Genomic DNA, 13,351 nt, shown 5'->3' on the forward strand with positions numbered 1-13,351 from the left:
TTTACTGTTCAAGAAGTGAGACTTTGGATTCTTTACTGTGTGAGCAGTAAGACTATGGATTCTTTACTGTGTGAGCAGTAAGACTATGGAACTCTTTGCCACATGATATTGTAATGGTTGATTCACTAAACAAATTCAAGGAGGGTCTGGATTTATTTACTGATTAAATATAATATTATAAGTTATGGGATAGATTGTGCCTCATGGGGTTTTTGCCTTCCTCTGTATCAACATGTCAGGTTATAGGTTGATTTAGATGGACTTGTATCTTCTTTTAACCTTATAACTAAAAAACTATTTGCATTTGTATAAAAGTAATGTTAACAAATGTGAAGGAAATGTGAATGATAGGAATGACCACAACATACCTTATGTTTGGAGAAAAGAACTTCAATCTCTAAAACATCTTCAGCGTGAATAGTATTAATCTGAGGAACAGCCAACCTCAGGAGCTGGACACAACGGGAACACTCTATGGCTTAAAACAAAACTTCATCTCTTATGTAAATGTTTAGGATTCTGATTCAGTCTGATTGACACTAGGGATCAGAAGGCAACATTTTCCCTTTTTTTGGTTCATGCATTATGGTTTTATTTTGCCTTCTTCTAGGACTGTAAGAGGGAACAAATCTCTAAAATATTTATCCATATCGGTCCCTTTCATTCACATTCGTCACTTGGACTAATATCTTACTTTCTAATAAATCTGAACCACGCTGCTGGATGAGGACTGATCTGTGCCCTGGAAAACATTATTTGGAGGGAAAGTTTCTTTTAAGCTTTCCAATATTAAGAAATACGTAATACAGAGCATAACATGAGATGGGTCTCGGGAATAATCAATAATAGTCAGATTAGTGGCTGCACTTTGTTCCTTTTTGTTTGCCTGGGTCAGTTCAGTGCACCCTGTGGTTCTTAATGTGCCAGCTATTGTGCAATGATACTTTAAAGGCTTCTTCAGGCCAAATGTTTTACTAGTGAAATCAAGACAGAGAAGCTTCCCACCAGCAGAAAAACCAAGCTCCAGTGTGACAATGATGCTGCTTGTATTTTTGTTTTTTATTTTTCCATCCTTTTTCCAGCCGGCAGAGTCGGCCTACAACTGCACAGCATGCCAAGAAAGAAAATGTCCACCAGTGATAACGCCCTGCCCTGGAAGGGAAGCTATAGATCCATGTGGGTGCTGTCGACATTGTGCCAAGCAAGAAGGAGAGATCTGCGGAGGCCCAGACTGGGAATATGGTTATTGTGATAACTACTATAAATGTGCAGCGATCAATGGCACAGGACTGGTAGAAATCCCCAACATAGGAGCCTGCAAAGGTAACTTCATCTGTGCGTCCTGCTCATCTCTTTGTGGGACCTGGGGATTATTTTTTTGTTCCTTCACTCACAGTCGGAGCCGCCAGAACTTTCTCATCTATATGTAGTTTCACTATACGACGTCTGGCTTTTTTGTGTTTATAAGGCCACGTTCACACGTTGCATAAATACTGTATTTTTGTTTTCTGCATGATCCATGCCAAACTACACAAGAACAATCTTCTCTGATTATTGCATTTTTGCTGCATTTTTTAGGCCTTTTCCCCTGTATTTGATACGTTTCTGGTGCAGATGTGAAGCCGCATTTTGAATGTGTTTTTTTATAGTACAGAAAAGCTTTGATTCTGCACTTAAAAAAGTATCTGCAGTTTTTTTTACATGTGTTTTTTTTTAGGGTCCACATAGAAGCCAAGAGAAAAAAAAGCATCAAAACCGCTCAGATCAGCAGCGTCTTCGGAGTACAAAGGGCGCAGTTGTCATGAAATCACATCCACTCTGCTTGCACAGTTAAACACAGTAAAATTTCTGTGCAAAAACAGCAGTAGAAAAAACGCAGCATTTACGCTACGTGTGAACACGGTCTAAATGTCAAAGCAAAGTAGATGTGATTTCATGAAATCTCCGCCCCCTGTGCGTATCAAAATGCTGCTGAACTCTGCGGTTTTGGTGCATTTTTTCTCTATAGGTTTCTAGTTGGAGCCTGAAAAAAACACATTTTTAAGTGCGGAATCAAAGCTTTTCTGTAGTATTAAAAACGCGGATTCACATCTGCACCAAAAAACGCATCAAATATGATGAAACATAAAAAAAATACAGCCAACACTCAATAATCAGAGAAGATTGTTATTGCGTTGTGTGGTGCAGACACCTGCAGAAAACATGCAGAAAAAAAGCAGTAGAAAAAACAAAGCATTTATGCGACGTGTGAACACGGCCTCAACGTTACATTTTTTATGTGTTTAATAGAGAAAAACACTAATCACGCCATTTTTTTTGCGCCATTTACCGATTCCCGTAAATAATCTGAATCCGATTACAGGGACACCAAATATGTCCATGTTATTTGCTGATGTTTATTATTTTTTTTAAAAAGCATTAAACCTGACATTATTGTAAGTTTTTTTCATTATATTTTAGTAATTTTATAGGAAGAAAAAAAATCTCTTTTATTCTTGCTCTACAATAGAGACTTCAAATACACTGCTGAGTATTAGTGTAATCTGCCTGTGGAGTCAGAGCCTGCAATACAGATCAAGTATACAAAATTCTCCCAGTGACATCACGAGAGTCTGTGGCTCAATTACTTTAGCACTTGCCTATAATTTGAAGGTTGTTTGTTTTTTCTAACTGCTTTTTATTATTTTTAGTAATTTTATAGGAACAGAACATTTTTTCTTCACCTCAGTACTCAAGTACAAAGAAATACACTGTTGTATACACATTAATTTTTGGGCTCACTGCCTCCAATACATCTTAAGATTACCAACTTCTCCTATATTTATCATTATGGGCTGTGGATCATAGCTAGAGCTGCTACCTGAGAGCATGGAGATGCAAGTTGGAGACCTGATCAAGGGAGAAGCAGTAAATAGTATAGTATGATTTCATTTATGTCAGTGCGATGAAGACGTCGGAGAGAGGCGAGTATTAAAAGCCGTGTTAAAGACTTGACGTGTCGGGACAGTCCCGCTGAATCTGGGATGCTTGGGAGCGATGGTATAACTACCTTGTGTCTTGTTGCTGTGCTCAGTCTTGCTATTATGTATGACGTGTAATATGAAACTGTCATCCACATTCTCACCTTTTTAGCAGAGGTTAGCTATTACTTACCCAGTTTTAAGCCCCCTACACAGCTGTTTCTGTTTCAGTTAATTACACACAAAAATGACAATCATTATCACTTGTCTGGTATAATTGTTTAGTCATACACCTGTCTATAATCCTACAAAGTACTTCATTTTGAGTAAGTGTCTGAAAAAATTGGTGCTGTTTTGAAGACAAAGGTTGGTCATACCAAATATTCTATCTATGTGATCTAGATTTCTCTTTTGTTTATTCACTTTGCAATTTGTTAATTGATTAAAATAAACTATTAACTCAGGGATCCTCAAACTTTTTAAACAGGGGGCCAGTTCACGGTCCCTCAGACCATTGGAGGGCCGGAATATAGTTTTTAAAAAAATCTATGAACAAATTCCTACGCACACTGCACATATCTTATTTTGAAGTAAAAAAAACAATGCAGGAACAAATACAATATTTAAAATGAAGAACAAATAAAGTTAAATCAACCGGTATTTCAATAGGCAGGTAAATGTCCCCAATGCGCAGCATAGGTCCCCAATAGGCAGGTAAATATCCCCAATAGGCAGCATAGGTCCCCAATAGGCAGGTAAATATCCCCAATAGGCAGCATAGGTCCTCAATAGCCAGGTAAATGTCCCCAATAGGCAGCATAGGTCCCCCATAGGCAGGTAAATGTCCCCAATAGGCAGCATAGGTCCCCAATAGGCAGGTAAATATCCCCAATAGGCAGCATAGGTCCCCCATAGGCAGGTAAATGTCCCCAATAGGCAGCATAGGTCCTCAATAGGCAGGTAAATGTCCCCAATAGGCAGCATAGGTCCCCCATAGGCAGGTAAATGTCCCCAATAGGCAGCATAGGTCCTCAATAGGCAGGTAAATGTCCCCAATAGGCAGGTAAATATCCCCAATAGGCAGCATAGGTCTCCAATAGGCAGGTAAATGTCCTCAATAGGCGGCATAGGTCTCCAATAGGCAGGTAAATGTCCCCAATAGGCAGGTACATGTCCCCAATAGGCAGCATAGGTCCCCAATAGGCAGGTAAATGTCCCCAATAGGCAGGTAAATATCCCCAATAGGCAGCATAGGTCTCCAATAGGCAGGTAAATATCCCCAATAGGCAGCATAGGTCTCCAATAGGCAGGTAAATGTTCTCAATAGGCAGGTAAATGTCCCCAATAGGCAGCATAGGCCCCATGCAGGATGTCACCCCCCTTATAATGCCCCATGCAGGATGTCCCTTTCTCCCACCATATAATGCCCCATGCAAGATATCACTCCCCTGTCTTTATAATGCCCCATGCAGGATGTCACCCCCCCATATAATGCCCCATGCAGGATATCACTCCCCTGTCTTTATAATGCCCCATTCAGGATGTCACCCCCCCAAATATAATGCCCATGCTGGATGTCACCCCCCATATAATGCCCCATGCAGCATGTCACCCCCCCATATAATGCCCCATGCTTGATATCACTCCCCTGTCTTTATAATGCCCCATGCAGGATGTCACCCCCCTCCCATATAATGCCCCATGCTGGATGTCACCCCCCATATAATGCCCCATGCAGCATGTCACTCCCCCATGTAATGCCCCATGCAGGATGTCACCCCCCCATATAATGCCCCATGCAGGATGTCACCCTCCCATATAATGCCCCATGCAGGATGTCCCTTTCTCCCACCATATAATGCCCCATGCAAGATATCACTCCCCTGTCTTTATAATGCCCTATGCAGGATGTCACCCCCCATATAATTCCCCATGCAGGATGTCCATTTCTCCCACCATATAATGCCCCATGCAAGATATCACTCCCTTGTCTTTATAATGCCCCATGCAGGATGTCACCCCTCATATAATGCCCCATGCAGGATATCACTCCCCTGTCTTTATAATGCCCCATTCAGGATGTCACCCCCCAATATAATGCCCATGCTGGATGTCACCCCCCCATATAATGCCCCATGCAGCATGTCACCCCCCCCATATAATGCCCCATGCTTGATATCACTCCCCTGTCTTTATAATGCCCTATTCAGGATGTCACCGACCCATATAATGCCCCATGCTGGATGTCACCCCCATATAATGCCCCATGCAGCATGTCACTCCTCCATATAATGCCCCATGCAGGATGTCACCCTCCCATATAATGCCCCATGCATGATGTCACCCCTAATATTATGCCCCATGCCTCCATACATTAAAATGAAAAAAAAATACAATACTCACCTCACTTCTCACCTGCTGCCGCTGCTCGGGTCCGTCTCCGGCATCTTCCCGCTCTGCGCTGCCTGTGACGGCTCAGGGGAGGGCGCGGTGGAAAAACGTCACCGCACCCTCTGACCTGAGAAATCACAGGGAGCGCACAGCAGGAAGACAGCGGATCTGCGGAGGCACGGGGAGAGGTAAGTATCCGGCTGCCGGGGCCCTGAGGAAGCGGGAGAGAGCAGGCGCTGACACCGCTCTCTCCCGCCCACAGCCCGGCGGGCCGGATAAAAATCCTCAGCGGGCCGCATGTGGCCCGCGGGCCGTAGTTTGAGGACCCCTGTATTAACTCTTCTATTTTTGCAAGCATTAATGTTTTGGAGCATTTTTTCTACTTGTTTAAAACTTTTGCACAGTACTGTATATGTGCAATATACGTCCAAATCATTTACTCTTATTTTTCTCTGCTACAGATATGCCTGGTTACACAAGAGCATCAGTTTACTTTGAAGATGATGATGAGAACTGTCCGGAGCACTCTGGCTGTTATAAAGTCATGGGGATGTGTGACTGTATCACTAAGCGTACATGCATACCAGACTTCAGCATGTCCAAATACACTCCTCTATATTGTGACCGCAGATTTGATTCACGTAAGTTTATTAAGGGAAACCCATCAGCAACTTTTACCTACCAAATAATTTATATGACTGTGTAGCCTTTGTGACAAAGTCACTGGCAAAGTACTTGAGGGGAGATATGTAGCACTGAGATTGTTAGCTCCAATAATATAAACAAAGAAAAAATGTTCCAGCACACGAAATGATGAGAGAGGTTAATCTGCCATGTTTAGTACTAGGGTGATTAAACACCTGTAGAGAGGGAGGAATTCAAAGGATAAATTCAAAGCCTTTTAGAGCATTTGGTGTGGGTGGGTCTGGATTCACAAGCTCTGGAGCTGTATTATCATGTGAAGGAAAGCTAAACCTTGGATTGTTTGTTCCTGAAGTGGGTGGTTTACCGTAGCAACAAGGACCGTGCCATACGTTATGTTTTGTTTTTTTTCTATTAGAAGGAAGGCTGTGTTTGTTTTCTAACATTGCTGTGGTTTATGTAGTACTCTTAATAAACCAGAGGAAGCTTTAAAGAGACAAAGTTCCTGTGTCAAACCAAGTAGGATCCCGACAATGACATGTGAAATAATTAGCCGTTTATTGTTGTCTCAACATACAAGTCATCAGACGTTTCAGCGTCTGAGGACTTGTATGTTGAGACAACAATAAATGGCTAATTATTTCACATGTGAGTGTCGGGATCCTATTTGGCTTGATCTGCATTTCTTCTACGTGCACCACAACAACCATATGGAGTGCCGACTAGCCTGCTTTTTCCAGTGTTTCTATGTCTACCTTCATTTGCAGCCGAGTGAACTGATCTACCACAGTTGGTGTTAGAAATACGGGCAACATCCCCAGGAAGCAAGTGTGATGGCTGGGAATAAACTTCATGTCTTGGGGGAAAGGCAGCTGTAAGGATAGGACAGTGGTCAGACAAAATCAAGGTGCTGATTAAGCACCTGGTCTAAAGCCAGCAGCAACAGCAGCTGCAGCAGCAACAGCTGGCACAACAGGAGACAAGTAAGCTGCTTATGCAACAGCTGCGACAGCAGCAACAGCACCAGCACTGACAACAGCAGCAGCAGATTGATTTACTCACAGAAGCGGTTCGTAGCACGGGGGCAGCTCCGATTTCCAATGTAAGCTGATGATTTCTCTGTCAAGAAGACGGTACGGAGAGCCTTGCAGAAAATGACCCCGAGTGGTGACATAGAGGCCTTTTTAACCGTTTTTGAAAGAGTCGCCGATAGAGAGAAACTCCCGCCAGAGTAGTGGGTGTAAGTCCTGGCGCAATACTTAACGGAGGAGCCACAAAAAGCCTACTATGATTTGAACTTACAAGATGCCAAAGAATATGTAAAAATTGGAAACAAAAAATTTTGGCGCTTGGGGGGGACAATGTCTGTCAGGGCACAATGGCTCCACCGCTGAGCATATCACCGTGACAAACCCCCTTGCTTCCAAATGTTTAATCTGCTGCACCTCATCTAAAAGTGGTTACAGCCGGAGTCCTCTACACCAGCACGGATGGTGGAGTGAGTTGTAATGAACTGGTTGGTGCACTCCCTTCCAAGCCCGATGCTGATTTGGGTTGCCCAAGGAGATCCCCGGAACGCCGATGACTTGGTCAGACTGGTCAAAAGGTATCAGGGGGTCAACGGATCCTTGGGGAGGCAACCCACTCCATACTGGGGGACGGAGGTTAAAAAAGGGATGGGGCATCCAAAGTCCAAGGGGGCAACTGAGGTCATGCTGAGGGCCTCATTGGGGGATGTAATTTGCTGGAGATGTCACGGCCCAGGACATATAGCTGTCCATTGTCCCCTAACCACAAATGGACTGCAGCATGGGATGCTGGTGTTTATTCTATCCATATCCAGCTTGCAGTGTTGACTGTTCACCCGGCAAGGGGCCTCAAACTTGTCCTGTAAAAGTGAATGGCCTGCATATGACTGGACTATTAGACTCAGCGAGATGGGTGACCATCGTGAGAGCCACACACCCTCTCCAATTGATCCTTGGGAAGAAGGTGGGCATTCGCTGCATTCAGGGGGATGCTAAAGACTATCCTCTGGCCAGAGTGGTCACTGAGTCCCATGAGGTCGGCGTGGTCCAGGATTTATTGCACCCAATTGTCATAGGTTGAGACTTTGTGTTTGTTTTGGACTTGTGGGGGAGGAGCGGAGACGGGTTGGCCCCAAAAAAGTTTCACCAACCCCAGAGTATGATGAGTTTCCCTTCTGTGTAATGGGTGAAGAGGAGAAGATAGTATCCCCTGAGGCTGACATTCCTGAGATAGGGATGACCAGAGAAAATTTTTGGTTCACCCAACCTAACTTTGAAAGAGGCATTCAATAAGGTAACCGTTATAAACGACATAACACAGGAGTCGGGTGTGGACACTAGGTTTCGTTATTTCATGTTGAGTGGGGACTTATTCTACTGGGTTACTAAGGTGAGATAGTAGATAGTAGAGCAATTGTTAGTACCAGGACCCTATAGACAAGGGGTGTTGGACAAGGCCCATTCACATGTCTTGGGTGGCCATCTAGGGTTAGACAAAACTCAAGAACGGGTCATGCAGAGGTACAATTGGCCCAGATGTCACTGTGAAATCCTAAGGTATTGCAAGTTCTGTCCCACCTGCCAGTTAATCGCTACCACCTCTCCCTTCCAGAATCCTCTCTTGCTGCTATCCGTCACGGCAGGGCCACAGATAAACCATGTTGAAACTCCATGTTGGCTGGACAGACCAGAAGGGGACACTAAGGGTGTCACAATGGCAGAAACAGCCCAGAAACAACAGTGCTGAGAACTGGTTCAGCGGAACCAGGACCTGTTTTCGGAGTTGCTAAGACATACGCAGGTTGGTGAACATAGAATCCTTGAAGCCCGCCGCAAAGTGATTTCGAAGGAGGGGGCTAAATTTGACACGTATCTGATACCCGGTAACGATGAACTCATAGAGAAGCTAGGGTCAGCCGGATACATTACCTCCCTGGACATAACGAAAGGTTACTGGCAAATCCTCCCCTCTCAAAGTGCCAAGAAGAAGATGGCCTCTTTTACACCTGACGGTTGCTTTCAGTGTACCAGAAGCCCATTCGGGCTGCCAAGAGACCCAGCTACCTTACGGAGGGCCATGGACCAGATCTTAGCCCCTCACAAAAAGTACACCACAGTTTACCTCAATGATATTGTGATATTCAGCCCGGATTGGGGAAGTCATCTGCAGAAGGTCCAGGCCATGCTAGATGTGCTGAGGAAAAGGGGGTTTACCATAAACCCAAAGAAGTATGCCATCATGAAAAAGAAAGGGAAAATTGTCCGAAACCGGTCTCCAAGGAACAGGTTCGGGCATTTCTGGGAATGGTGAGATACTATCAGTGGTAAATCCTGAATTTTGCCATGATAGCCACACCCATGACTGACCTTCTTAAGGGTACGAAGACATCAATGACCAAATGGCCCCTTGAAGCAGAGATGGTGTTCCAAGGATTGAAACTCAGGGCTACTGGTCTTCATGTTTCATGTGGAACACAAGCCTGGGAAGCTGCATGGTAATGCAGATGCCCTGTTTAGGCTTCCCTGTTTGGTGACTGAAGGTGCCAAAACCTACGGCTTTGGGCAGAGGGGGGGTATGTGACAAAGTCACTGGCAAAGTACTGGAGGGGAGATATGTAGCACTGAGATTTTTAGCTCCAGTAATATAAACGTTGAAAAAATATTCCAGCACACGAAGTGATGACAGGGGTTAATCTGGCATGTTTAGTGCTAGGATGATTAAACACCTGTAGAGAGGGAGGAGTTCAGAGGATAAATTCCCAGCCTTTGAGAGCATTTGGTGTGGGGTGGGTCTGGGCACACAAGCTCTGGAACTGTATTGTCATGTGAAGGAAAGCTAAACCTTGGGCTGTTTGATCCTGAAGCGGGTGGTTTCCCGTAGCAACAAGGACTGTGTCATACGTTATGTTTTGTTTTCCTGTTAGGCCGGGAAGGCTGTGTTTGTTTTTTATCATTGCCATGGTTTATGCAGTACTTTTAATAAACCAGTGGAATCTTTAAAGAGACAGTGTTCTACCTCCATGTGCAGCCGAGTGAACCGATCTACCACAACCTTTAAAAGATAAACACCACCAAGAAATTGTGTTTTGAACTTCAGTCTGGAAGTGCATTGTTGCTAACTAGCAGCATCTTAAACTGGCTGATTGACAGGTCAGTGAACAGTGTACCAGAGCAAATGAACTGTCAATCAGCCAGGGGGAGGGTGCTACTTGTTTGTTGCTTGGAAATACAGCGTGCGTTTGAGAAGCTGTAAGTGAATCATCACGCCCCAATGTCCTTCCAGAACTTAAAAACACAATTTCCTTCTGCTAAAGCAGCACTTTGGGGTCATACAGCGATTAATTGGCTTATCTATTAAAGGACTACACAGTCATATAATTGTTATCAATATTTGTCCCAATATAGTACATTGCACTTCAGAAACACATATGAACCAATTAGATATGTGATACTATACATCCCAGAAATAAATAAGAGGTCTATGACATAATAAAAACTTCAAAGTTTATTAGAAAAATTAATAAAAATTAAAAATAAAATCATGTAAAACAAGGAATGCCTCTAAAGGAACTTCACACACCTGCATATATTAATATTGCTTGTAAAACCACAGAAACAGTAAGGTATATATCATAGTACCTTGCCAGTGCATAGCATTTTTACTACCTGTATAATTAAGGTTTTCTCTCTGGTTCACAGACTACAGTATATCATATCACCCACGAATCAACTAAATTCCATATTGAGCATATAAATGTATAAAGAATTTTACCTGAACATTAGCTATTAACTGTCGCGGTGGGTCTAATTGAGCGTAGCAGGTCTGGGGCAGTGGGACATATCAGACCTGTTAAACTGAATTAGACACACAGCGACATTTAACCGCTTCTTTCTTGAAGCGGCTTCATTGGTGGTTTTGCTGTCATTCTTGTGGCGGCTCTGCTACTTTTGCTCTATTTTCAAGTATAGAGCGTGGGTGGCTTCTTAGCGGAACCCGCCTGGAAAATGAACATGTCACTCCTTTTGACTTCTTCAAGGTTTCCGAACCCAGAAGCGGATAAAAAAAAAAATGACATAAGACAGAACTGGTGCACAGCAATGTCTTTTTGACGTTGTTGTGCATTATGTTCTTTTTTTGGGCAATTTTACATCTTTTTCTTAGGTGGAATCCAGGAGGCATCCACCTGAAAATGATGCTTCGTGCACATACTTTCAAGGGTATGTTCACATGGAGTTATTTGTTGTGTCAAAAAAAGTTGATGTGTCCAAGCAGCAACCCTAAAAGTCAACATCGACTCTTTAACGAGCCTTGCCATGTGACTTAGGATAAAAGCCAAAACAGAATCTCAATTTGCAGATTCATGTTTTGGGTTGTTTGCCCCTCATCGGTGCAAAGTATGATATCTGATTTGGCTGTATGAGAAGCTTCTGACTGTAGTCTAAGGGGTAACGTTTCTCCTTGTGGAGAGTGACAAGCAATTCCTGACATGCCAGAGTGAGGAGACTTATATGCCATGCATACATGGAACCTATAGCTGTTCAGTTTAATTACATCTGATCATCATTACATGCAGAGGCCAAATAATCCAAATAGTCTAATAAATTATTTGTTAAAAATGTAAAAAATAAGCAAGTCTTCCGGGTTACGAGAAGGCATGACTGTTCTTCTGAGCTTCAAAAACAATGTGGAGGGAGGAGCAAAACGAATTTTTATATATATAACGTGTTTTATTTTTTCTTTAGCTGATTATGATCATTTGTTTGAATATAAATGCACCCGCTATGGCTGCGACCTCGTGGACAACCAATGTAAATGCGAAGGTAGCGGATGTGACCGTACATTTGAATATGAGGATAAAAAGAGTTGCCACAAAGTGATAGGTATGATTTTACTTCTCTACCTGATGTAAAGCATTGTACTAAATATGTGTCCATGTTACCCTATTATTGTTGGTCAAATAAGGACGCTTTTTTACCTTGCTCGTTCCAGAAGAGCGTCTATGTGCAAATGTGACCTGTCCTGAAGAAGAGCCAATGAAGTGTCCACGTGATTCGGTGGCCACAAAACCCCATACTCCTTATGGCCAGTGCTGTCCGACTATACCCAGCGAGTGCACGTGCAACTTCAAAGTATGCAACTACAATTGTCCGGACGAAAAAAGAAAAGTGATGGCTTGGGAATCAGATGGTATTCCTGGAAGATGCTGCGATAAATTTCTATGTCTGCTATAACCGAGAAAAGGGTCAAGTGTGGGTCTCCTCCTCCGCCACACCAGAAATATCAGGAGAGTGAAGAATTAGAATACATCAAATGCTTACATAAAGGAATGTCCTTAGCATTGTACAAGCCAGCACCATAATTCATTTTTGGCATTCATAGAAGGTCATCTATGTATCCTCCAACCCCAACCCTCACTGGAACGAAGCATAGTCCCCATGCTAGACCTTTAGGTCGCACATTACAACCGACCTTTGTGGTCACCTCTTAGCTTTCAGATATATTCAATGATCTGTAAAGTTTTCCACATGTGAATAAAGCTTTAATATAATTGTATGATACAAAGTTCTGCAGCTTTCTTATATAGTTTGGGTTCAATTTCTTACTTATTCCCTTGGAAGTTGTCAGTAAGTAGATGCATTGACAGTAGAGATGAGCGAACCTTTTCTAAATTCATATTTATCTGCTTTGGTGAAAATGTACGAAAAATTAGATTTGCAGTGAACTGCTTCGTTGCAAATGGCAAGCACAGCGGAGTAGAGACGTGCTGATTAATCAGCGGAGAATCGACTTTGCAGTACCCAGCAAGTTCAAATACTTTACGAACAAATACTGTACATTTTTTCAGTGTTTTATAGCTTTTCCCCTCTATTTATATGGTTAAGGTGCGACATTCTCTCACTATCCAGATTCACCGCAAAATGGCTGCTGCATTCCCTTCCTCTGCTTTTATATAGTTTTTATACAATTGTACACAATATTGTAAATGTGGCCGGCTAGTGACTTGTATAGAAGCAAAACTATGTTCTTGCCATGGGTATCTATGCCTCTTTTAATGAATCCCATGATTTTATTTACCTTTTCAGCAGCTGCCTGGCACTGGTCACTAAAGTTGGCTTTATTGCCCACCCAAACACCCTCTGTTTCAGTCACAATGAGATGAACAGATTGATCAGTGGAGGATCAACTTCGCAGTACCCAGAAAGTTCAAATACTATGTGATCAAATACTGTACAGTTTCTTTGGTGTTTTATTACATTTTCTTCCTATTGATATGACTAAGTTATGAGGTATGATGTCCTGTCATTATTCAGATTCACCACAAAATGGCT

The 13,351-nt window shown here is 42.9% G+C and overlaps 1 protein-coding gene across 1 annotated transcript; it reads left to right on the plus strand.

The window, feature by feature from the left end:
- Positions 1–943: 943 nt before the first annotated feature.
- Positions 944–12,584, plus strand: LOC141172492 (cysteine-rich motor neuron 1 protein-like). The gene is made up of 4 exons (XM_073656755.1): positions 944–1,323; positions 5,813–5,992; positions 11,765–11,902; positions 12,012–12,584. The coding sequence occupies exons 1-4, from the start codon at positions 1,035–1,037 to the stop codon at positions 12,251–12,253; spliced, it is 849 nt and encodes a 282-aa protein (XP_073512856.1). The 5' UTR covers positions 944–1,034; the 3' UTR covers positions 12,254–12,584.
- Positions 12,585–13,351: the final 767 nt, after the last annotated feature.

This window comes from Phyllobates terribilis, unplaced genomic scaffold, assembly GCF_046119375.1.
Source record: "Phyllobates terribilis strain yellow unplaced genomic scaffold, ASM4611937v1 Scaffold_12__6_contigs__length_324123572, whole genome shotgun sequence".
Lineage (NCBI taxonomy): Eukaryota > Metazoa > Chordata > Amphibia > Anura > Dendrobatidae > Phyllobates > Phyllobates terribilis.

Bases quoted from the DNA above. Each gene is read 5' to 3' on its own strand.
- LOC141172492 (XM_073656755.1), top strand. From the start codon at position 1,035: ATGATGCTGCTTGTATTTTTGTTTTTTATTTTTCCATCCTTTTTCCAG. The intron at 1,324-5,812 runs GTAACTTCATCT...TCTCTGCTACAG, and splicing joins CAACATAGGAGCCTGCAAAG to ATATGCCTGGTTACACAAGA. The intron at 5,993-11,764 runs GTAAGTTTATTA...TTTTTTCTTTAG, and splicing joins TGACCGCAGATTTGATTCAC to CTGATTATGATCATTTGTTT.